Source organism: Chelonia mydas, chromosome 7 (genome assembly GCF_015237465.2).
Source record: "Chelonia mydas isolate rCheMyd1 chromosome 7, rCheMyd1.pri.v2, whole genome shotgun sequence".
NCBI lineage: Eukaryota > Metazoa > Chordata > Testudines > Cheloniidae > Chelonia > Chelonia mydas.
The window spans coordinates 122179108-122205706 of NC_057853.1; the positions used below are offsets into that span (position 1 = coordinate 122179108).

At 49.0% G+C, this 26599-nt stretch overlaps 1 protein-coding gene across 2 annotated transcripts in view; it reads right to left on the minus strand.

The window, feature by feature from the left end:
* The window catches only part of ARHGAP19 (Rho GTPase activating protein 19), a 59585-nt gene extending 33011 nt beyond the window's left edge, over positions 1-26574 (minus strand). Inside the window, exon 1 of one of the 2 annotated variants that reach the window (XM_037905285.2) lies at positions 26424-26574. In XM_037905285.2, the coding sequence (XP_037761213.1) occupies positions 26424-26494 (71 nt within the window). In that variant the 5' untranslated portion in view covers positions 26495-26574. Of the gene's footprint in view, positions 1-7047; positions 7274-26423 lie in introns of those variants that run through there. The other variant, XM_043551763.1, reaches the window with a different exon arrangement.
* Between the last annotated feature and the right edge of the window lie 25 nt (positions 26575-26599).

The following is a 26599-nucleotide window of genomic DNA, read 5'->3' on the forward strand; positions in this document are numbered from 1 at the left end:
CACCCCAGACAGTTTGGCATCAGTACTGCCTAGTCTGCTTGCTGGCCCATTAAGAACCATCAGTTATACAACTGACCCATTGAGAGAAGGCAGATACACCTTATGACTCAGCAAGGCATGCAGAGACATGCCTATGGACAGCACTCTAAGGCTTGCAAGCCATGTGCTGGGCAGCTTGTGTTTGAAACAAAGGCGCACAGGCCGCATGGCAAGAGACTATAAAAGGCAGCTGCATCTTCTCCATTTTGTCTTCAATCCTGCTTCTGACCTCTGGAGGAACTATACTTGACACTGAAGCTCTGAACAAAGGACTGAACGACCAAGCCAAGCTGGGATGTTTGTACTACAGACACTTAATTGGTTTAAATCAGCAGTAATCCCATCAAGCCTGAAACAAGCCTTGAACGGCTAAAATCCGTATGTTGTTTATGTTATAACCTGATATATAGACTGTGTCAACTCTTCTTACAGGTCCAAAATCCAGAGTTTGGTCAAGAAGACAGAGGCCTAGCAAATAGTGAACAATATTAGCTGAGAAGCAGAACAAACAAAGGACAACCTTGCTTTTTGCTTCGTCAGCAAGAAGCCAGGTGGAAATTATAATTGCGGGCTTTATCTCAAAGTTGAGAACAGACCATGGGAATGAAAGGGGCCCTGTTTCTTCTGTAGAAGAGGGGCCTTCCTACACACCAGCCTTAAGTTTATGGAAGAGGTTCAAACATATCAGTATGAGATATGATATCCTCCCTCTCACAGATGTGCACCTCTCCTCCAAGCCATTGCCAGTACCTGCCTTAGAAACACAAATGAATAATTAAAAGACAACCTTTATTGCTATATACTTTTCAATTGTCCTTTGCTTTAACTCCTAGATGCGTACGTGTTGGACAATCAAGGGAGCTACTTCATTATCTATGGATCCCAAATCAGAATTCAACATATATATTTTATACTAACACACTTTATATATTGTTTAATGGAAAACACCTGTGTACTAATTAAGTGTCATGTGTTAACCTGAAACCATGGGCGGAGACATTATGTAACCTTTTGACCATTGGCTACTGTGCTTATCTGGTCTTGCTGCTAGACCTATCCAGGGGTTTGGCACTGCCTACCCCATCATCTCCCTCCGCCCATGGAAAATCCATATAATCCATTGTAATCAATTGTTTGGCAGTGTCTCTGAGCCTAATAAGCGAGGTGACACTCCGTCAGCACTGTACGTAATAAACCCATGTGCTTGATTTTACACAGTGTCCATATTTGTTCCTTCAAGCCTGAACGAAGAACTTTGCAATTGTTGTATCTATTTGATTCCATTTAACCAGTTTTAAGTCTCATTTATATTTCTTTCTTTTTATAAATAAACCTTTAGATTTTAGACTCTAAAGGATGGGAAACAGCTTGATTTGTGGGTAAAATCTGACTGGTATATTGACTGGGGTCTGGGGCTCGGTCCTTTGGGATCAGGAGAACCTTTTTTCTTTTACTGGGGTGTTGGTTTTCATAACCATTCATCCCCATAAGGAACAGTGCTGGTGGTGATACCGAGAAACTGGAGTGTCTACGGGAATTGCATGTATGACTTCTGGTTAGCCAGTGGGGCAAAACCGAAGTCCTCTCTGTTTGGCTGGTTTGTGCGCCTCAGCTAGTAAAGGAACCCCAGCCTTGGGCTGTAACTGCCCTGCTCTAAGCAATTTGTCCTGAATGGATACTCTCAGTAGTGTCCTGCCAAAGGCCGCTTCGTTACAGCATCTTTGACCTAAAAGGCAGAAAAAACGGTTACCCACCTTTTCGTAACTGTTGTTCTTTGAGATGTGTTGCTCATGTCCATTCCATTGTAGGCGTGCGCGCGCCCACGTGTGTGGTCATCGGAGATTTTTGCCTTAGCGATATCCATAGGGCCGGCCATGGCGCCCCCATGGGTGCGCTCTCAGGCACTGGTATATCAGGTGCCACCAGCCCTACAGCATTTCAGTTCCTTCTTCCTGACAACCCCGACAGAGGGGCAAGAGGGCAGATAATGGAATGGACATGAGCAACACATCTCGAAGAACCACAGTTATAAAAGGTAGGTAACCGTTTTTAATTCTTTGAGTGCTTGCTTATGTTGATTCCATTCTAGGCGACGCACAAGCAGCATCAACGGAGGTGGGCTCAGAGTTCACAGTCTTGCAGCACTGCTCTACCAAAGCTAGCATCGTCTCAAGCTTGCTGGGTCAGAGCATAATGAGTCGCGAACGTGTGAACGGACGACCCGGTAGCATCTCGACAGATCTCTTGGCTCGGTACCTGTGCCAGGAAGGCTACCAATGACGCCTATGCCCTAGTTGAGCGTGCCGTCATGATCACTGGCGGATGCAGGCTGGAACCCGTGATCCAGGACGAGATCCTCTGAGCAGGCATTGGGCAACCCTTCATCCTGTCTGCCACTGCAACGAACAACTGCATTCACTTGTGAAATGGCTTCGTTCTATCTATGTAGAAAGCCTGTGCCCTCCGGGTGTCCAGGGTATGTAGCCTGCATTCCTCATCTAACGCATGAGGCTTTGGAATGAAGACTGGTAAGTATATGTCCTGGCCAGTATGAAATTGGGAAATAACCTTGGGCAGAAATGCCAGGTGTGGGCACAGCTGGACCTTGCCCTTATAGAAAATCGTACACGGTGGCTCCAAGGCAAGCGCCCCGATCTCAGACACCCTATAGGCTGACGTTATCGCGACCAGGAATGAAACCTTCCAGGAGAGAGCAGAAGCCAAAGGCTCAAAGGGAGATCCCATGAGCCTTGACAGCACAAGATTCAGGCCCCGAGATGTGCGGATACAACCGCTCCAGACCCTTCAAAAACCATGCCGTCATATGGTGGGCGAAGATAGACCTGCTTTAGAATGGAGGATGGAACACTGAAATGGCAGCCAGGTGGACCTTGATCGAAGAGATGGACAAGCCTTAGAGCTTGAGGTGCAGCAAATAATCCAGGATATCTTGCAACTGGGCCTCCGAGGCCCGAATATGACACCCCAAGGTCCAACATGTGAACCTTTTCCACTTCGCCAGATAGGTCGCCCTGGTGGAGGGTTTCCTGCTGCCTAGCAAGACCTGCTGAACATGGGTCGAGCATACCCGTTCGTCTGTGCTTAGCCACACAGTAGCCAAGCCATCAAGTGCAGCATTGCCAGGTTCGGGTGCAACAGACTGCCGCGGTTCTGGGACAGCAGATCTGGCCGAAGTGGCAGTTGTAGCAGGGCAGCTGCCGAAAGGCTCAGCAACGTGCCGAACCAGTGCTGGCAAGGCCGTGCGGGGGCCTCTAGGATAATCTTTGCTCTGTCTTGCTTGACTTTCACAAGGACCCTGTGAACCAATGGCACTGGGGGGAAGGCATACATCAGCAGGGTATAGCCCTGAGATACTATGTCCAGTACCCAGCAGTCCAAGGTGACCCGCAACCAGGACAAATGGTAGGGATGAAGGTAGTTGAGGAAAGAAAACGGTGGAGCCGAGGGGATTGACTGGGGCCTTGCGCGCTCACTTCTGGCTTCCGGAATGCTTTGCCGGGCCAGGCTGCTCAGGTGAGCGGGAGGTGGAAAGGCAGTGACGACCAAACCCAGTGTCTCTCTCCCTCCTTCTCACAGACCCCAGGCAAGGCTGCCAAGACCTTGGTGGTGGAGGTGGCTGGAACTGCTTGCGCACTGACTGTGGCGAATGCATGCCCAGTGAGCGAAAGGTGGATCTGGTGTCTTTCAGCCCATGGAGTCTCACATCCGTCTGGTCAGAAAAGAGACTGTTCCCATCAAACGGGAGGTCTTGCATGGAAGTCTGCATCTCCTGGGAGAGTCCGGTGGTCTGAAGCCAGGAGTTGCACCACATTACCACCACGGATGCTACCACCCTGACTGCTGAGACCGCCGAATCCTATACCATTTGGAAGGAGCAACTGGCCATCGCGGTGCCCTCCTCCACCAGAGTATCAAACTCTTAGGAGTGGGTACTGCCTCCTCTGCCTCCGGGCACGCCTCTCGCACCGAACCTGGTGCCGTCAGTGCCATGAACTGCTGCTCCAAGACGGCGGCAGACAAGCGGAGCGAAGGAGGCATTGCCATGACCGGCACTCCCCACGTGTTCCAACAAGGCCACTGGCTGGGCTGCTACTGCGCCGATGCAGCCTCGGGCACCCATTCACGCCGTTGGGGTCTAGGCGAGGGGCTAACTCTCCCTTCCGTGCCGGAGGAACTGCCTTCCGGAGACTATGGTGGTGAGCACGCAAGGGCATTGGTATCGGCAGGAGTGTTGGTCCGATACCACTCACAGGAATCGGAGGACCTTTCATGGGGATAACGGCTCCGACGGGAGAAGGCCAACTGCGTGGCTCCGGGGTAGACAGGCGGCCTGAAGTGGGTCCTTTGCCCGATGAAACCTGGCTTTTCTTTCCTGGCACCAGGGAGTCATACTTCCTCGCCTTCTTTTTAGGCACAGTCGATGGGGAACAGTGCTGGGCTGAAGTCGGTGCTGGAAGTGCACTTCACACCGATGCAGAGGTGCTCAGCAAATCCTGCTGGGATGGCTCGGAGGCCAGACGGAGGGTGGACTCCATGAGGAGAGCCCATAATCGAATATCCCGCTCCTTCTGCGTGCTGAGCTGAAAGTTCTTACAAATACGGCACTTGTCTTTAATACGTGCTTCCTCCAAGCACTTGAGACAGCTGCTGTGGGGGTCACTCACAGGCATAGACCTGTTACAGTCTGCGCAGGGCTTAAATGTGGGAGACTGAGGCATGCCGCGTCCGGGGCAAAGTCCCGACTGGGACTCTACTAACAGCTATGAACATGTAACAGCTACTGAACATCAGCTACTAAAAAATTAACTATTTACCACTCCCAAAGGCACAAAGTCTGAAGACGAAAACTGCTAGCCCTTGCTAAGCAAGGAAAGGCGCTCCGACTAACGGCCACGGGCAGTAAGAAAGAACTGAGAGGGCGTAGGGCTGGCCGGCCTGATATACCAGCACATGAGCACGGCACTCAAGGGGGCATCACAGCCGGCCCTACAAATACTGCTAGAGGCAAAAATCTCCGATGACCGCACACACCTAGAATGGAATCGACATGAGCAAGCACAGAAGAAGGACTGTGGTGTCATTTCTAGGATACGTGACCAGAATAAGTGACAAGAGAACTTGGGACTTAGACTCCACAGTGGACAGTACTTGCTGGAATCACTGTAAACAATGGACTTGCAGCCAGCACTCTGCAATTTGTGCTGAGTGAGAATCCCAGCAGAAACCCTCCTGCTGTCACTACTATACAGGCGTGATGAGGGCTATTTTGAGAAAATGCTGGAGACTGAAAGGATGCAAGGCAGATGAGACTGGCAGAATCATCTCAGAGTAACAAGCTATGAGGGGTTCACAGCTGCATCCTGTAGGGTAGCCTAGGCAGCATGCTACTGATTCCAGTATCACCTGATGGGTTTCTCAGCCGTTTGTTGCACCTAAGGACTTAAGACCAAAATGGAGCAATGCAGTACCAACTGCCAAAGACACCTGCTGATTGATCTCCCAATACTCACATTGTTACAAAAAGAAAAGGAGGACTTGTGGCACCTTAGAGACTAACAAATTTATTTGAGCATAAGCTTTCGTGAGCTACAGCTCACTTCATCGGATGCATTTAAAAACACACACAAGTGCCAATTCTTCCCAACAATGTGGAGCCAGGGCTCCGTCCTGAAATCTGTAACAACCCACTTTGATCCAACACAAGTCCTCTTGCTGAGTGTGAAGAGTTACAAAGGGATCTCACAAAACTAGGTGACTGGGCAACAAGATGGCAGAGGAAATTCAATGTTGATAAATGCAAAGTAATGCACATTGGAAAACATCATCCCAACTATACATACGAAATGGTGGGATCTAAATTAGCTGTTCCCACTTAAGAAAGAGATCTTGGAATCATCATGGATAATTCTCTGAAAACATCTGCTCAATGTGCAGTGGCTGTCAAAAAAGCTAAGAGAATGGTAGGACTCATTAGGAAAAAGATAGATAATAAGACAGAAAATGTCATAATGCCACTATATAAATCCATGGTACGCCCACATCTTGAATACTGCGTGCAGTTCTGGTTGCCCCATCTCAAAAAATATATTAGAATTAGGAAAAGTACAGAGAAGGACAACAAAAATGATCAGGGTATGGAACAGCTTCCATAGGAGGAGAGATTTAAAAGATTGGGACTGTTCAATTGGAAAAAGAGACGACTGATGGGGGATATGATAGTGGTCTATAAAATCATGAATGATGTGGAGAAAAAGTGTTATTACCCCTTCACATAACACAAGAACTGGGAATCAACCAATGAAATTAACAGGCAGCAGGTTTAAAAACAAACATAAGGAAGTACTTCTTCACACAACGCACAGTCAACCTGGGGAACTCATTACCAAGGGATGTTAAAGACTGAAAGTATAAGCAGGTTCAAAAAAGAATTAGATAAGCTAATGGAGGATAGATCCATCAATTGCTATTAGCCAAGATGGTCAGAGATGCAAACCCACTCTCTGGGTGTCCTTAAATCTCTGGCTACCAAAAGATGGGACTGGATGACAGGGGATAGATCACTCAAATGTCCTGTTTTGTTCATTCCTTCTGAAGCGTCTGGCACTGGCCACTGTTGGAAGACAGGACGCTGGGCTAGCTGGACCATTGATCTGACCCAGTCTGGCCATTCTTATGAGGTGGTTTAATATTTAGACTCAGCTACCTTGCCTGCAATGATCCTCTGTTATTCACTCACTAGCAGTTTTTGTTCCCCACACAGTAGATATGCAAATACTTTCTAACAGCTACATCAAGAAGCACAAACTATCTGCTCCCTCCACTGCTAATTACGTCTCTAGATTCACAGAGAGAAACCCCACTGCACTAAAATCAAATAACTCGCCAACCTAGAGCAACCGACAGGATCACCATGCATATTCCAGAGGTTAGTTTCAGTAAATTCAGTAATGCCTAAAGCAAAAATAGATAGAAAACCAAATCTCTTACATGAATGCTGAGAGCTTTTGGAGAGGCATTGGGAAGCAAAGACACCGAGAAAAGAACTTGCTCCTTGTTTCCAACAACAAAGACACCCGCCTGCCCCAGCACAGCCTGTGCAAATTCCACGCATGCTACAAGACACAAGGGTGCATTATTGGGTCTGAAGGGCCCCCTTGGCACACACTGGGCATCAGCCGTCACGCAGAGACAAAACTGAAAAGAAAAGCTGGATAAACTGATTATGTCACTTCCCAAAGGCCAGTGTAGCTGGAGTCTCATGGCAACCAATTCCATCTGCATGGAAACTAGGGCTTTGAATTAGGGACACTTTGGGCTTAAGTAATGTAACTAACAGGAACCTACCAAATGGGCCCCAGTTTAACCCATCTATACGACAAGTGAAGCCATGTCACCAGGTCCCCTGTCTGGGCTGAAGCATGGTTCCATTTTGTAGTGACTACAGAGCCGTCACCATGTCTCTCAATCATGCTAAAGCCATATCTTAGGACCAGTGATGGCCAACCTGCGGGCCGCATGCAGTGCGTCATAGTAATCTGCTGACGGGGTACGAGACAGTTTGTTTACATTGACCGTCCACAGGCACGGCCGCCTGCAACTCCCAGTGGCCGCGGTTCGCCACTTACAAAGACACTTGTTACACTTGTTTGTCTGAGCGATTGGCTGAACAAGAAGTAGGACTGAGTGGCTCTAAAATTTTACATTGTTTTATTTTTGAATGCAGGTTTTTTGTACATAATTATACATTTGTAAGTTCAACTTTCATGATAAAGAGATTGCACTAAAGTACTTGTATGAGGTGAATTGAAAAATACTATTTCTTTTTTTTTATACAGTGCAAATACTTGTAATCAAAAATAAATATAAAGTGAGCACTGTACACTTTGTATTCTGTGTTGTTATTGAAATCAATATATTTGAAAATGTAGACGACATCCAAAAATATATAAATGCTATTCTATTATTTTTTAACAGTGTGATTAATCGCGCTTAATATTTTTAATCACTTGACAGCCCTAATTTAAAGGGATTTTAGTCCTGCTTTCAGTCTCAGAAATGTTAATTCTGTTAATTCAATATTAATTTTATTAACAATGTTAATGCCCAATGTAAATTAGAGAGTAATTTCTAATGTCTCCATATCAAATGTTCATTAGAGCTTCCCTAAATCCTCTCTTAAATAGAGGAGATACATTTAAGTACCAAAGGACTAGAAGATAATGCATTTCACATCATTCCACTACAGGTTCCTCCATTTTTTTCTGTCCCTCCCCCCCCCGCAAAAAAAAAATCTGGGATGAATCCTGTCTGACCCTGGAAATTTGGCTCCGGCCATTCTCGTTCCTTGATTCTTGTTCTGGCACAATCTCAGTTTTCTGTAATATTTCTTCTTCCTTCCTGAAGAAAAATATGCCTTTGTGGCATCTGTGTCCCCATCTTCCTTTGTGAGGACCCAGGCAAAGAATCCATTACATTTTTCTATTTAGTATTTCCTGCATCTCCCTCAACCCTTGATATCTCCTAATGAACTCACCATTTCCTTCATTAGCCTTTGTCTTCTATGTTCTAAACATTTCTAATTTATTATTAAACGTGGAGTCTTTCTTCCATTTTCTGCCTAATTGTGTCATAAACGTTAACCCTTTTACTGCTGAACGTTAGGGCATTCCCACTGTGCAATGACTCTGATGGAACGTTGGCCCTTCACTGAGAACCTACGTAGGAGGTACACAGCATAGCACTGGAGATGAACTTTTCCCCATCTGCCAGGTACGTCAGGTAGCACTCAAGTGGTTAACTTACTTCTGGCCTTCCAGCCTCCCAGTTTTTACCACTCTCCCAGCCAGGAAGGTCTGTGCTCCATGCCTTCCATCACTGCTCGCAAATGGTTCCTCCACTCTTAACTCCTGATTTACCTAGGTTGACGTTCTGCTCTGGCTTTACATTGTCTGGGGTTGCTTCTAACTTCACAAACACAGATTTTACACTCATGTAACTCCATTAAGTCAACAGAACTTACTTCTCGTGTATCCCACTATAACGGCAATTCTCAGTCACACAGCCTGTCTCTTTCCTGGAGACATTTTCCATTCACTTCCTTTATTATATTATCCCATTTGTTTGCTTCCCAAAATTTCTTTCCACAAACTCAGTTAACCATAGTTTGCTAGCTGAGGTCTCACTTTAGTCCTGATCTTCAAAGACCTCCATAGATTGACTCAGGCTACACAAGGGATCAATTCATCCTGCATGATTGTGACCTCTGACAAAGAATCATAGACTATCAGGGTTGGAAGGGATCTCAGGAGGTCATCTAGTCCAACCCCCTGCTCAAAGCAGGACCAATCCCCAATTTTTGCCCTCGATCCCTAAATGGCCCCCTCAAGGATTGAACTCACAACCCTGGGTTTAGCAGGCCAATGCTCAAACCACTGAGCAGCTGCACTCCACTGAAATAATGGCACTGTTACCCCTAGAGTGAGACTTGTGTGCCTGATAGCTTTTCCTGCAACTTGTCCATGATCGTGAGACTCGCTCCCAGAAGGTGCTAGGCTCACCGTGAATCTTATGAGCAAAATTAGTGCCCACTGTTTTGTCCTAGCTTTCTCTGTAATAACAAAACCTTGGGCTAATTAGGGGGAGGGGAGGGGAGCGGGAAAGGAAAACAAGCGATTTGTTCCTTTATTGTGTACTTTGAGATGATGAAAGGCACTCAGATACCATGGTGATGAGTAGTCTATAAAAGGGAAGAGGAAAGAAATCCTAATTACAAACAAGGCAGAAAATAGAAAGGACATGTTTGAGCAAATGCCCGTCTCCCCTTTGCTGCTGTTCTGTGAACTGTGTGTAGGTGAGGCATATCCATTCTCCCTGTTTGCCCTGGGTATAGCAGGCAGCAGCACTGGGCTTTGTCTGAAGGCTACACACTTGCGGTGTTGCAGATTAACAGGATTATTGCGTGCAATGCCTGTGGGGGCTTTTTTTCTGTGCAGAAATGGGGTCCTGCTTTACATTTCCATTTTGATTATCAATAACGATACCCAGGCATCTTTGTGTACGAGGAAGGGTCACTGATAAAGTGACCTTTATAAATTAAAAGGCCCACTGAAGTGCAGGAATCGGAAATTGGAGGCTGTTTCCAGCTGTGTCAGTCAGAGATGGACAGGCAGCGAGGGAAACATGGAACAGGGAACAGAAAATGGAAGAACTGCAGATGGGTTCATAGTAATAGGATACTGCAAGGGCGTTTTGGGAAGGCTTCAAAAATATGCTGCGATGGGGTATGCAAACCCCACATCGGACAACAAAGGGTTAAGGAGCTGCCCCACACTCAGCCAGCCCTGCCCCACCCGCAAGAGATGCTCAGGGAGCTGAGCGGAGCAGAGCAGAGCAGAGCAGCTCAGCTGGGGGCAGGTCTGGGAAGAGAGCCCACCTGCAACTGCAGCCCCTGAGGGAAGGGAGTACCTGCTTGAGATACCTCCTGGGAGGGAGGCATTCCTTCTCTCTCACATTGACTCCCTTTGTTCGTGTTAATTCCCCTTGTGTTGTTTAAGGACAACGCCGGATCACTAGGCCAGGCTCCACACGAGTGCAAACTGCCACCGATGCCAAAAGCCCAACTGGCCACTATGAAAGCTGGCACTAGGGGAGTGCGCTAGCAAAGTCCAAGGCAATGGTGGGCAACCTGCAGCCCGTCCGGGTAAGCCGCTGGTGGGGCGTGAGACAGTTTGTTTACATTGTTCGTCTGCAGGCACGGCCGCTTGCAGCTACACTTCTATGATTCTATAGCAGGGGTGGGCAAACTTTTTGGTCCGAGGGCCATATCGGGGTTGCAAAACTATATGGAGGGCCGGGTACGGAAGGCTGTGCCTCCCCAAACAGCCTGGCATCCGCCCCCTCCCACTTCCCGCCCCTGACTGCCCCCCTCAGAATCCCTGACCCATCCAACCCCCCCTGCTCCTTGTCCCCTGATGGCCCCTTCCCAGGACTCCCTGCCCCTAACTGCCCCACCCCCCATCCAACCCCCCCTGCTCTCTGACTGCCCCCCTCAGAATCCCCAACCCATCCAACCCCCCCTGCCCCTTCAAGGCCCCCTGCCCCCGGAACCCCATCCCCTATCCAACTTCCCCTGTTCCCTGTTTCCCCCCAAGACCACCAACCCATCCAACCCCCCTGCTCCCTGTCCCGACTGCCCTGCCCCTTATCCACACCCCTGCCCCCGACAGGCCCCCCGGGACTCCTATGCCTATCCAACTGCCCCCTGGCTGCCCCCCCAACCCATCCAATCCCCCTTGCTCTGCCCCCTAGGACCCCCGGCTCCCCACCCCCTTACCATGCAAGAGCCAGCCACGCCGCCACACTGCCTGGCAGGAGTGGAGCACTGAGGATGCGGGAGAGGGGGGACAGCAGGGGAGGGGCCGGGGGCTAGCCTCCCCAGCCAGGAGCTCAGGGACCGGGCAGGATGGTATCGTGGGCCGGATGTGGCCCGCAGGCCGTAGTTTGCCCACCTCTATTCTATAGAATAACTTATTTTTCTATAAAAAGAAAAGGAGTACTTGTGGCACCTTAGAGACTAACCAATTTATTTGAGCATAAGCTTTCGTGAGCTACAGCTCACTTCATTGGATGAAGCTCACGAAAGCTTATGCTCCAATAAATGTGTTACTCTCTAAGGTGCCACAAGTACTCCTGTTCTTTTTGCGAATACAGACTAACACGGCTGCTACTCGGAAACTTATTTTTCCATATACATTTTAAATATAAATATTTAGTAATGTTTGCATAGATTATATTTACGAGCTCCTTAGGACAGGGACAAGCTTTCTGTTGTGTGTCCCTGATGCCTTGCACAAGGGGTGCTAATCCCTGACTTGTATTTTTTTAGAGTCTACTACATATAAATAATAAATCCTAATAGAAAACACTTCCTTGCTGAAATTTTGCCCTGCTTCCCTCACATTTATTTAGGTTACTCTAAATTAAAAGATAAAGTGTTGTACAGGCTTCAGATTTCACCAGTAACGCATCTTTGCAAACAATTTGCATTGGCTAAGTCGTGGAATTTAGAATATTCCAGTTATTACTACAATCTGTCATAACCAAATTGAGTTTCGTCAGTTAAAGCAAACAGACCTGAAAAGCATCATTGCCCACCCTCCGCTGCGGATCGAGAGACGTAAAGAAAAGCGCCCTGGCTTGGGAAAGTCAGATTGTCTGTTGCTTTAAATCTGCTCTTTCACTACAACAACACGGCAATAGCGAGGCTGATTACGGCGGACGTGGCATTTTCACCGACCTCCGCTATTCAACTGCTTAGAACTTTCTGAAAGAAACTTACATTTTAGAGTGAAGTTGCTCTAAGTTCTGGTCTGAGCCCAGAAGTTAATTAGTTCTTGAAAAATGTTAATAAAAGTCCATTTGTCCCCAGAGGGGAAAGGCAGCAGCTTTACATCAATAAAGTCTAGGGAAAAGGACAAAACGGGAATCTGGGCGGGAGCTGCACAGTGCTCTGTACTGCTCCTCTAGCTAGACTGAACGCTGAATAATCTGTTTAATGCTTAAACTCTCCCTTTCTGTGTAACCTGATGTCGTTCACACGGCACATGCACGTGCTATAATCAGATTAAAAACCTCATTGTAACGTAGCCATGCAATGGGGCACAAATAATGCTACTAGGGGAACCTTAACTCTGACTCCCTAGATTGTTGTCCAATTAAAGTCTCATCCTTCATACCACAGCGGTGCAACATTGTACATTTAAAAATGAAAAACAGCATCGATTTCCTCAGCTTTCAGGGCTGCACAATCTTTGTCATTGGCTCTAATTATTTTTATTTAAAATCCTTAGAGAGGCAGAGCTGGGAGGCAGGCTTGGGCCCAATCCTGCTTCCACTGATGTCAACCCAAACTGGCTTTTTCCATAGAACACTCCCTCTCGTTGTCTAATTGAATGGCAAGTAGCCAAGCAAATGTGGAGACACACAGCCTCCTGCAGAAGGAAGGGGCAGGCAGCCATAGCACCGGGATATGCACCAGACACCAAGGCACACAGAAGAACCCTGGCTGTTTTCATCAGCCACAGGATTTAACCTCTCACCTTAGAGAGGCCATTCCTCGGAGGAACAGAATTTCCATAGCTTCGATGTTGCAACCTCTAATTCAAGTTGTGAGTTTCTAAAGAAAATATGGTTTGTTCTAAAACACTCTTGGGGCATATGCGCTTGTGGTGGCGTGTAGAGTGCAGACACCTCGTGCCCAGCTAGCACGGGTATAAAGAGCAGTGGAGACAGCGAGGCACAGCTTAGGCAAGTAGAGTGCCCTACGTGTCTGAACCCACAGGGTCTGCACCCTAACCGGCTTTCTACACGTGGGCAGCGCCTCCCCCATCTACACTGCTATTTTTAGTAGGGTGGCGGTCTGCTGCCAGAGCCTTCCCTCGCCGCAGGGACAGGCTCCGGCAGCTATGTATGTCAGGGAGTCCCCGGGCGATGCTCTGGAACTGCTCCCTACGAAGCCAGGCAGGACTCTGGGGAAGTCTCCTCTGGGAGCAGCCTGTCTGCAGGACACACAGCTCACCCGGCTTCCCCCTTCCTGGGTCTGACCTCGGAGCATTCAGCCTCCTCTGCCCCTCCGTGCGCTTCCCACAGCAAGTCCGCTCAGGCGGGGTCCTGGGGAAGCCAGAGGGTCCTGCCCCCCAACTCCACAGTCAGACATGACTCTCAGCCAGCAAAACAGAGGTTTTATTAGACGACAGGAACATGGTCTAACACAGAGCTTGTAGGTGCAGAGAACAGGACCCCTCAGCTGGGTCCATTTTGGGGGGCAGTGAGCCAGACAACCACGTCTGCCCTTCACTCCATGTCCCAGCCAGCCCCAAACTGAAACTGCCTCCAGCCCCTCCTCCTCTGGGCTTTGTCCCTTTCCCGGGCCAGGAGGTCACCTGATTCCTTTGTTCTCCAGCCCTTTAGCTCTCACCTGGCAGGGGGGAAGGGCCCAGGCCATCAGTGGCCAGGAAACAGGGTGTCGGCCATTGTCTGTGTCCAGACCCCTGCACACACCTGCCCTCTAGGGCTCTGCAACGATCATACACCCTTACCCCACTACCTAGATACTTAAGAACTGCATAGGGGAAACTGAGGCACCCCCCCACTATTCAGAGGAAACATTAAGAATAGTCCCACTTTGTCACAATGTACACATAGCCTTTGGAAGAAAATGTCTTCAGGCTCAGCGCTTTTCTGCAGGCGAAAGCATTTCCAATAGAGTACTGTATATGTTTTTCTGCTATAACTATCCCGAAACTACACCCCACCACTTTGTTTATGCTGGTTTAAGCTAGTCACATGAGAAGTAACTGCAACCACACCATTCTGCACTGCTTCTGAAATAACCAGTCAGCTTCTGGGCAGATATCCCATGGTGCAATGTTCCAGTGCTAGATTCTACGCATTCTGGGATTTTTTTTTTTGCAGCATATTGTGAGATACCTACCAGAACCTATGGGAATTCTGGCACTCAAACTCCCATGATTCCTTTTTTGGTATCCCATATTTCATCTGGTTTTAGTAGGCCAGCACCATTTTCAAACTTGTCAGACAGCATGGAGGAAGCACTGCTGAGCGCCAGAATCCTGACAGACATTAATATAAACAGCGCACTCCAGATGTATTGACGGTCATGCAGCCAGATGGCTTTGGAGGAGTTGGGAGCCAGCCATTGCATAATGTCACGCAGATATTGCTGGAGGAGAAGAAACCGAGCAGTTACTTCTGCATGACATTTTCCTGGAGCAGCTTCACTCCACCGAGCGCCACTTTTGTGTTTGGCCACCCGACACCAACTGGTGGGACAGGACATTGCTAAAGAATTGGGATGACCACCAATGGGGCAGAACTTCAAGATGTGGAATGCTGCTGTCCTGAAGATCGCTGCAGAGCTCACTCCAGAGCTGAAGCTGCAGAACACCAACAGGCCAGTTCCCATCAGCATGGAGAAGCGTGTGGCCATCATTCTCTGGACATTAACACACACGTACACCCCACTTGCTATCGATCAGTAGGCTAAACAGTTTGGTGTTGGTAGATCAACTGCTGGGGCTGCTGTCACGGAGGTTTGCACTGGTGTTGAGGGTCCTGCCGCCTCAGTTACAAAGCTGGGAAATTCACGGGAGTTGATGGATTTATATGGTTAGGGTTCCCAGATTACGTAGGGGCTATTGATAGGACCCACATGCCTGTAATTTCCTACCCCCTCAAAAAAGACCAAATACGCCACGTGAGGCCTCGGCATTCACCAACAGAAAGACTGACTACCATGGCAGCTCGATGTCTAGTTGGCAGCCTGTATCAAGTGGAGTGCTCCAGGGGTCGGTCCTGGGGCCGGTTTTGTTCAACATCTTCATTAATGATCTGGAGGATGGCGTGGATTGCACCCTCAGCAAATTCAGGGATGACACTAAGCTGGGGGAGAGGTAGATACACTGGAGGGTAGGGATAGGGTCCAGAGTGACCTAGACAAATTGGGAGGATTGAGCCAAAAGAAATCTGATGAGGTCCAACAAGGACAAGTGCAGAGTCCTCCACTTTGGACGGAAAAACCCCATGCACTGCTACAGGCTAGGGACTGACTGGCTAAGCAGCAGTTCTACAGAAAGGACCTGGGGATTACAGTGGACGAGAAGCTGGATATGAGTCAGCAGTGTGCCCTTGTTGCCAAGAAGGCTAACAGCATATTGGGCTGCATTAGTAGTAGCATTGCCAGCAGATCGAGGGAAGTGATCGTTCCCCTCTATTCGGCACTGGTGAGGCCACATCTGGAGTATCACATCCAGTTTTGGGCCCCCCACTACAGAAAGGATGTGGACAAATTGGATGAGTCCAGCAGAGTGCAACAAAAATTATTAGGGGGCTGGAGCACATGACTTATGAGGAGAGACTGAGGGAACTAGGCTTATTTAGTCTGCGGAAGAGAAGAACGAGGGGGGATTTGATAGCAGCCTTCAACTACTTGAAGGGGGGTTCCAAAGAGGATGGAGCTTGGCTGTTCTCAGTGGTGGCAGATGACAGAACAAGAAGCAATGGTCTCAAGCTGTAGTGTGGGAGATCTAGGTTGGATATTAGGAAACACTATTTCACTAGGAGTGTGGCAAAACACTGGAATTGGTTACCTCGGGCGGTGGTGGAATCTCCACCCTTAAAAGTCTCTAAGGCCCGGCTTGACAAAACCTTTGCTGGGATGATTTAGCTGGGGTTGGACTAGATGACCTCCTGAGGTCTATTCCAACCCTAATCTTCTGTGATTCTACGGACTTCACTAGTAATAAAGAGAGGTGGTCTGGAAAGGTCCATGGTACCAGGATCTTTATGACAAATAGAACTTTGCTTCCATGATCACCAATTGACATTGGTGGTGAAGGGGTGTGATTCCTCCAGTCGTTATAGCAGACCCAGCTTACCCTCTGCTCCCTGGCTTATAAAGCCTTTTAGTGGATACTTTGATAGGAGAAAGGAGCTGTTTAACTCTCCCCTGAGCAGCTGCAGAATGACAACGGAGAGTGCATTTGGAAGACAGAAGGGAAGGTGGAGGTGCCCGATACAAAGGGCAGAGAGCATCCGAGAAATACCTACTTTGTCTTATAAGTGCTTGCTATGATTCGAACAACCTCTGTGAGAGCAAAAGAGCCTCCCTGAAGGCAAAGGGGCAGAAGGACTTGTGGAATTTTGCGAAAGCCAGAGAAACTGCCTCTGCAAAATCCCCCAACTAGTCAGGGAAGTGCCGTGGTCCCACTCTGAGAGCAGGGGGTAGGTGAGGGAAATGAATGTAATGTAACCAAGGCCATTAATATGCTTTGTGTAATGATGGTAGTAGGAGTGGATGTTCTTAGGTAGAGCAGGACCCCGCCAAATTTCTTTTCAGCCAGTTGTAATAAAAAACCATATATTGACATTGCAAAAGTTAAAACCAATAGAAAAGAGACAGACCGGCCCAAAGTGCTGAGAATACATCTTTGCACCAATAGGGTCACACAAACACATACATGGCCTTGGGGGAGGGAGGGGTGTGAAATGGCAGGGAAATGGCTTGTCCCTTGGAGTTCAGGGAGAGGGGAGTCCCACTGTCCTTGACAGACTGCAGAGAGCAATAGTGTTCTCCAGGAGATTGGTCTGGTTCTGTGTCACAGTTGGCATCTTTTCCTGAATGTCCCTTGGTCCAGCCATGCATTCCCTTGACTGCTCCCTGTCCTCACTCCTTCTGAGCCAGGAACATGAAACCTTCCCTCCACTCTATAGTTTCTGCATACCAGCAAGACAAGGCAGGCACGTATCCTCTCTCTCTTCCCTTGGACTTTTGCCAGGCATTCAGAGATTGAGAACACTCCTCTCTGCCAGGGCTGTGGTGTGTCAGGTGCCAGGAGAACAAACAATATAAGACGTTGTTGTCAGAGTATGGTTTCCACGCCAACAGTGATAAAATGTCACTCCCCCACACCCAAATTTTGGAATTCCCTTCCCCATGCTCTTCCCAGTCTGGGACATGCTTGGAGATGGTATGAGGTTTTCCACCTTATTTTCCCCCTCCCCCAGGACCTCTGTACCACTGCTAAGTAGGGGGAAAGCAGCAGGTCAGCTTAACTTCTGAACCCAGAAAGAATCATAGAATATCAGGGTTGGAAGGGACCTCAGGAGGTCATCTAGTCCAACCCCCTGCTCAAAGCAGGACCAATCCCCAACTAAATCATCCCAGCCAGGGCTTTGTCAAGCCTGACCTTAAAAATATCTAAGGAAGGAGATTCCACCACCTCCCTAGGTAAAGCATTCCAGTGTTTCACCACCCTCCTAGTCAAAAAGTTTTTCCTAATATCCAACCTAAACCTCCCCCACTGAAACTTGAGACCATTACTCCTCGTTCTGTCATCTGCTACCACCGAGAACAGTCTAGAGCCATCCTCTTTGGAACCCCCTTTCAGGTAGTTGAAGGCAGCTATCAAATCCCCCCCTCATTCTTCTCTTCCGCAGACTAAACAATCCCAGTTCCCTCAGCCTCTCCTCATAAGTCATGTGTTCCAGTCCCCTAATCATTTTTGTTGCCCTCCGCTGGACTCTTTCCAATTTTTCCACATCCTTCTTGTAGTGTGGGGCCCAAAACCGGACAGTGCTCCAGATGAGGCCTCACCAATGTCGAATAGAGGGGAACGATCACGTCCCTTGATCTGCTGGCAATGCCCCTACTTATACATCCCAAAATGCCATTGGCCTTCTTGACAACAACAAGGGCACACTGTTGACTCATATCCAGCTTCTTGTCCACTGTCACTCCTAGGTCCTTTTCTGCAGAACTGCTGCCGCCGAGCCATTCGGTCCCTAGTCTGTAGCGGTGCATGGGATTCTTCCGTCCTAAGTGCAGGACTCTGCACTTGTCCTTGTTGAACCTCATCAGATTTCTTTTGGCCCAATCCTCCAATTTGTCTAGGTCCCTCTGTATCCTATCCCTATCCTCCAGCGTATCTACCTCTCCCCCAAGTTTAGTGTCATCTGCAAACTTGCTGAGGGTGCAATCCACACCATCCTCCAGATCATTAATGAAGATGCTAAACAAAACCGGCTCCAGGACCAACCCTTGGGGCACTCCGCTAGACACCGGCTGCCAACTAGACATGGAGCCATTGATCACTACCCGTTGAACCCGACAATCTAGCCAACTTTCTATCCACCTTACAGTCCATTCATCCAGCCCATACTTCTTTAACTTGCTGGCAAGAATACTGTGGGAGACCGTCTCAAAAGCTTTGCTAAAGTCAAGGAATAACACGTCCACTGCTTTCCCCTCATCCACAAAGCCAGTTATCTCATCATAGAAGGCAATTAGATTAGTCAGGAATGACTTGCCCTTGATGAATCCATGCTGACTGTTCCTGATCATTTTCCTCTCCTCCAAGTGCTTCAGAATTGATTCCTTGAGGACCTGCTCCATGGTTTTTCCAGGGACTGAGGTGAGGCTGACTGGCCTGTAGTTCCCTGGATCCTCCTCCTTCCCCTTTTTAAAGATGGGCACTACATTAGCCTTTTTCCAGTCATCCAGGACTTCCCCCGATCGCCATGAGTTTTCAAAGATAATGGCCAATGGCTCTGCAATCACATCCGCCAACTCCTTTAGCACTCTTGGACGCAGCGCATCCGGCCCCATGGACTTGTGCTCGTCCAGCTTTTCTAAATAGTCCCGAACCACTTCTTTCTCCACAGAGGGCTGGTCACCTCCTCCCCATGCTGTGCTGCCCAGTGCAGTAGTCTGGGAGCTGACCTTGTTCGTGAAGATAATGGAGCAAATACTTAAGCAATCAATTTGCCAACATCTAGAAGATAATAAGGTGATAAGTAACAATCAGCATGGATTTGTCAAGAACAAATAGTGTCAAACCAACCTGATAGCTTTCTTTGATGGGTTACAAGCCTTGTGGATGGGGGGAAGCGGTAGACGTGGTATATCTTGACTTTAGTAAAGCTTTTGATACTGTCCCTCATGACCTTCTCAAACAAACTAGGGAAATGCAACCTAGATGGAGCTACTATAAGGTGGGTACAAAACTGGTTGGAAAACCATTTGCGGAGAGTAGTTAGTGGTACAGTGTCATGCTGGAAGGGCATAAAAAGTGGGGTCCCACAAGGGTCAGTTCTGAGACTGGTTCTGTTCCATATCTTCATCAATGATTTAGATACTGGCTTGCAGAGTACACTTATAAAGTTTGCGGATGATACCAATCTGGGAGGGGCTGCAAGTGCTTTGGAGGATAGAATTAAAATTCAAAGTGATCTGGACAAACTGGAGAAATGGTCTGAAGTAAACAGGATGAAATTCAATAAGGACAAATGCAAAGTACTCCACTTAGGAAGGAACTATCAGTGGCACACATACAAAATAGGAAATGACTGCCTAGGAAGGAGTATTGTGGAAAGGGATCTGAGGGTCATAGTGGACCACAAGCTAACTACGAGTGAACAGTGTAACGCTGTTGAAAAAAAAAAAGAAAAAAAAAAAAGCAAATATCACTCTGGGATGTCTTAGCAGGAGTGTTGTAAGCAAGACATGAGCAGTAGTTCTTCTACTCTGCACTGATTTGGCCTCAACTGGAGTAGTGTGTCTGGTTCTGGGTGCCACATTTCAGAAAAGATGTGGACAAACTGGAGAGAGTCCAGAGAAGAGCAACAAAAATGATTAAAGGTCTAGAAAACATGACCTATGAGGGAAGATTGAAAAAAATTGGGTTTGCTTAGTCTGGAAAAGAGGACAGAGGGGACATAACAGTTTTCAAGTACATAAAAGATTGTTCCAAGAAGGTAAATTGTTCTTGTTAACCCCTGAGGATAGGGCAAGAAGCAATGGGCTTAAATTGCGGCAAGGGAGGTTTAGGTTGGACATTAGGAAAAACTTCCTAACTCTCAGGGTGGTTAAGCACTGGAATAAATTGCCTAGGGAAGCTGTGGAATCTCCGTCATTGGAGATTTTTAAGAGCAGGCTAGACAAACACCTGTCAGAAATGGTCTGGATAATACTTAGTCCTGCCACGAGCGCAGGGGACTGGACTAGATGACCTCTCAAGGTCACTTCCAGTCCTATGATTCTATGATTAGTGGTATCTGGACAACAAGGCAGCATCTAGCAGTCCCTGGAACAAAGTTACTTAAATCCTCCTATACAGTCAGTACCCAGACAGTTTATTGTAACGCAACACGGAATACTTATTGGTGGAGGTTTCCTTCCCAGTAGTGTGCGGCTAGCAATCCACCTGCGTCTCAGGGACCATCTCTGGGAGTGTCTCTTCATGGGTCTCTGGCTCAGGTGTGCTGAAAATATCGTAGCTGTCTGGGGAAATTTCTTCACAGGGTCTGTGGCCAGTTCTAAACAGCCACAACGTAGCAGGATTCTGCAGTGACCTGGCAAAAATCCAATCCAGCTCCTCTGAATATGCACATGTAGCAGGAGCATTACTGATGGGCTTGTTTTGGTCCCTCTTTTGGTCCCGTTTTCATAGTTCCGCTTGAGCTTTGGTTTTGGTGGGCACAGGGGTGCGTCCCAGGAGTGCCCCTTTTCCCACAATTGTTCCAATAGCCACTTGTAATATCCACATCCTGGTAAGGGCTGTTAAGATGGGGGTTGACATGCTCCTCTCCCCAGAGGGCAAAGACACTCAGGCCCTCCAGACAGGGCCACACAGAAATACAGGCATGGCTGCTAGAATGGACTTCAGGTATGTGAACTTACCAAAGGGTAGAATCACAAAGGGACATACCTGGCCATATGCTAGCAATTAAAGAGAGAGGAGAGAGACAGAGACAAGGTAGGTAAGGAAATATCTTTTACTGGACCAACTCCTGTTGGTGGAAAGTACAAACTTTAGAACCTGAAAGTTTGGACCTTCAACCAAACACCAAAAGAAGTTGGTCCAATAAAAGATATTACCTTACCTAGCTTGTATCTCTCATTTCTTGAGATCAATGTGGCTACAACACCACTGCAAACAGCATTTAAATAGGCAGGTGACATCCGGACAAGAGGACCCTGGAGCAGTGGAGGGCACATGGGTAAACAGACAGGCTAGTCTAGGTATAAAGTAGTACAGAGTGGGATAGCAGTGGGAGGACGGCTTGAAGTGAGGTAGTTAATTCAAAATGGGGATGTATCCACATGAACCATATACCAGAATATATACTCATTCCCGACTAGTGTTATGCCGCTTGCAGAGAGGATTAAAGCAGGATAAGACAAGAGATAAATCAAAAAATAACTTGTATGGACGCAAGGCAGTTGATGTCAGGGGGAAAAAAAGCTGTCCTCAGAATCTGGAAATTGGTGGGGGATCCCCCCACCCTGAAACATGTATTTCGTGACTGAGCCACGACCAGAGGGATGCATCAGATTTCTCTTCCATGTACTCAAGCAAACCCAGGGAGCACTGACAGAGATTCCTGCACTATCAATAATCCCCTCAGCACTTTTACAAAAGTAAATTACACACATTAAATCAAACATGTTAAAAAAGTTCCAGACAGAAGTGAGTCTAAGGAGGGTCCTCCTCAAAGGGCCTCTCCCACCCTAAAGCACGAGCCAGCCCATAACCCAGCTGTCCCCTGCAGGGTACCAACCCCACCCGCGAAATGTTGAGAAGTCTCCACAACAAAGCAGAATAATGTCAGGATCAAAGCTGAGCTCTGGCAAAGCCGGGGGAGAAGCCAGGTCCAGAGCCACCCAGAACTTCCTGCCTCAGAGGATCACAGCTGCCATGTCATTACACAGGGAGAGAGGGGAGGGAAGCCAAAGGCAAGCCCATTAAAACGTCTCTTGGGAGAGGGCTGGCAGCCAGTTACCCCTGTGCTGTGCTCTTAGGGAGCAGCCTGCCTCATCCTGCACGAGCTGCCAGTTCTGAACGGTCCGAGGAGAACGCCCCCACGCAGTGCACACTGCTCTCACCCAGCCAGGAGGCGGGAAAGGCCAGGAGCACTGGAGCGAGGGCTCTGCATCAGGAAGAGAAGGATGCAACTTTCCTGCCAAGTGCAGATAATAAAATAGCGTCGTCCTGACAAAAGCTGCAGCCCACAGAGGTGGAGGATCCCGCCAGGCCATAAGCCTTTGAAACAAACAGCTGGATGGGCTGCAATAGCCTCCATCATTCTCCCCAAACAGAACAGGGGGTGTGTGGCACCTCAGAGACTAACAAGGTTATTGGAGCATCAGCTTTCATGGGCTACAGCTCACCCCATCGGATGCATGTGTTACCCGTCGGATGCCACTTATATGGTGGTGACCAAGAGGATCTGCTGCCCTGCCCCACAGGGTGACGGGGCTGCAACACCCCCTGTGGGAGAAGCCAACACTTCTGTGTTGAAAAACAAAATGAAAGCCGAAACCTCAAATAAATGTGTTAGTCTCTAGGGTGCCACAAGTCCTCCTGTTCTTTTTGCGGATACAGACTAACAGGGCTACTGCTCTGAAACCTGTCTTTCTCCCAGTTACTTCCCCTACACCGATTCATACAGACAGCTTGGATTATGGAGAACAGAACTCTGTATGGAACAGAGAAGGGGCACTGTGAACAGTTTAGAGAGTAATTTTATGCAAGTTTGGTTCAGTTCTGCAATTTAACCAGGATGTGTGCTTGCTGGCTCTATGCAAGGGCCTCACAGAAAGGACAATGCCTGAAAGCAACAGAATGGGAGTGACGCAGGCAAATGGACCTATCTCCAGAAGCCAAAGTCCCAGAGCCAGAGGTGAGAGAAAGAACTAAAGGAGAATAAGTTCTAAAGTAACTAAGAGAAAGCTGCATGAACCTGCTAAAAAAATAAATATATATATATAGAGAGAGAGCTATTTGCTGAGGAGGGAGAAGTGTCCGACACCAGCTATGGCCAGGAAAGGAGCAATGGGGGCCAAATGTGTCACATAATCAAGCCTTGGTGGACTTCAGTGTGACTGCTACTTAATACATCAAAGAGCCATTTCAGTGCCAACCTATTCCCCCCGCCCCCATTTGTTTTCCCCACTGGTTATATGCTTAGATGAGCTGTCCCTAAAACCCCACCCACCCTTACTTGTCTGTGTCCCCACACCGGGGCAGTGGGGGGAGGAGGGAAGAAGAGAAAGAGGAGGAGGAACAGGGGTAAGGTGGCTGAGGCTAAGGCTAGGCTTGTGGCCAGGAGAGGTGCCACAGCCAGGGGCCGAGGCTGGAGTGGGAGCAGAGCTGCAGCCAGGTGCGGCTCCGCTCCCGGCTTTGCCCCCAGCATTGGTCTCAGGTCGGGAATGGAGCCACGACCAGCGGCTGGTGTGGGCATGGGAGTAGAACCGCACCAAGGCTGGGACCAGGGACGCAGCTGGAGGCAGGATCAGAGCAGAGCAGGGAGGGCTTCATGGCGATCCCTCCCCACCCCTGGGCAGGGTTTCTTGGGCTGCCCCCCCCCCCCACTCCAGACACTCCTCCATGCCTCCCTAGAGAGGTTGCACCCCACACTTTGGGGACCCTCTGCCTTACACTGTAAGCTATTTGGGGGCTGGGGCTTGTTATTTCCTGCACACAGTGCCCAGCCCAATGAGGAATCAATTCCTGATTGGCACCTCTGGACACACAGACACACCCCAGTTCAAATGTGGGGTGACATTTTACACAGTGCCACGAACATGATCACTAGAACAAGGACACTGACTATGCTGGGTAGACGGAGGCACCTAGATGCTGCTTTGGATTGTGTGGGCAAGTAATGCTACCCCACCCCCTCTTCCGAGCAGACAATGTACTGGAGTGTAGAAGAACAAGGATCCTGCTGTCCAAGCCCAACAAAGCCCTGGATAAGAGCAGGAGGGGGTGTTACATGCAGTCATAGAAATAACTGCAGAAAGAACCCTGCTGGAGCTTGGGTCTGGAGGGTTGCCCAACAGGACAGGAATGTGTTGTGGGTTTGTTTGTTTGTTTTTTTTAAGTAAGTCTGTCTCCATGCTAGATTTTAAGTAAGTGTCACTGCCCAGGGCGGGGGGTAGAAGGGTGAGTGATATCAAGATTGTCCTCAGATAAGGCATTTTCAGAGAGACAAGATGCACTGAACCAGGAGCTCTGCCACAAGCTTCCTGCAGACCCACACACCACTCACCTAAACTCCATTTGCCTCAGTTTTCCTCTCAAATAGGGATTGCACTTGTACTTCCCTCTTTTGGTTTGGCTGTTTAGACTGAGCTCTCTGGGGCAGGGGCGGTCTCTTAGTAGGCATTTGGACACAGGGTTAGTGTAGCCGTATTGGTCTCAGGATATTAGAGACCAGGTGGGTGAGTGGATCTTTTATTGCAGTGGTTCTCAGCCCTTACAGACTACTCTACCCATTTGAGGAGTCTGCTTTGTCTTGCGTACCCAAAGCGTCACCTCACTTAAAAACAACTTGCTTACAACATCAGACATCGAAACACAAAAGAGGCACAGCACACTATTACTGAATAATGGCCGATTCTCATTTTTACCATGCAATTATAAAATAAATTATGCGGAATATAAATATTGTACTTACATTTCAGCATATAGAGCAGTATGAACAAGCCATTGTCAGTATGAAATTTGAGTTTGTACTGACTTCACTAACGTTTTATGTAGCCTGTTGTAAAACTAGGCAAATATCTAGAGGCGTTGATGTACCCTCTGGAAGACCTCTCCGGACTCCTGGTTAAGAACCACCGTTTTGGTGGACTATCATAGATCATAGAATATCAGGGTTGGAAGGGACCCCAGAAGGTCATCTAGTCCAACCCCCTGCTCGAAGCAGGACCAATTCCCAGTTAAATCATCCCAGCCAGGGCTTTGTCAAGCCCTAACGTGTGCCAGCGAGAGAGACAAGCTTTCAAGCTCCACAGAGCTCTTCAAGTTTGGAAAAACTATTCAGAGGGCTTGTCTACACCACGCAGCTTTTAGCAACAAAGCTGTGTCCACACAGCCTTGTCACTAAAAGTCAGCATGTGTAAATGCTCCTCATTGGCCCAGTTGTTGACAAAATACCACCCGCTGGCTGAGCTGGAGTTAGCTATTTCCCCTTGTTTTTTCCTACCCGCCCCCAAACGTTCTTGTTAAACCTGGATTTGTGCTGGAAATGGCCCACCTTGATGATCATACACATTGTAAGGAGAGTGGTCACTTTAGATCAGCTATTGCCAGCAGGAGAGTGGGTTTGGGGGGGCGGGGGGCAGGGGAGAGCAAACCTGGATTTGTGCTGGAAATGGCCCACCTTGATGATCATACACATTGTAAGGAGAGTGGTCACTTTAGATCAGCTATTGCCAGCAGGAGAGTGAGGGGGGGGGGAGGCATTGTTTCACGGTCTCTGTGTATATAATGTCTTCTGCACTCTCCACAGCATGCATCCGATGAAGTGGGCTCTCGCTCAGGAAAGCGGAGGCTCCGGTACATGGGTTAGTCTCTAGGGTGCCACAAGTCCCCCTGCTCCTTTTGCGGGGCCCGGCCGCTGCTCGGACACCTCTCGGCACAGCGCCCCGGCGGCCGGCCCCCGCGGCGCAGATAAACCCCCCCGCCCCGCCCCGCATTTCGCAGGGCAGGCGCCGGGGCAGCTCAGGCTCGTCTCCGAGGCCTCCGGCTGGCGGCGGCCCAAGAACCCGGCGGCGGCGGCGACAGACCGTGTGTGGGGGAGGGGCGGGGGGGCAGCCCAGGAGCCGTGGCCCGCTCGCGCCCCGCGAACCGGCGCCGGGGGGGGAGGGGCGGTTCGCCCCCAGCAGCGTTCCCCCTTCCGGCCCCCCCGCCCCCGCCGGAGCCAGCCAGAGGCCGAGCCGCGGGGGGCGGGGTTTGACCGGACCGGACCGGACCGGACCCCCCCGGCCGCGCACCTACCTGCCGCCCCGCCGCGCAGCGGCTCCTCGGCTCCCCGCCGCCATCTCATACCTGCCGCTCCGCCTCCCCATTGGCCCTCCGCGCCCCAGCCCCTGCAACGCGATTGGCTGGAGCGAGCGCCGTCCCGGGGCGGGGCCCCCAAAGAGCGGGGCCGCCATTGGCCGGTTCGAATAGTC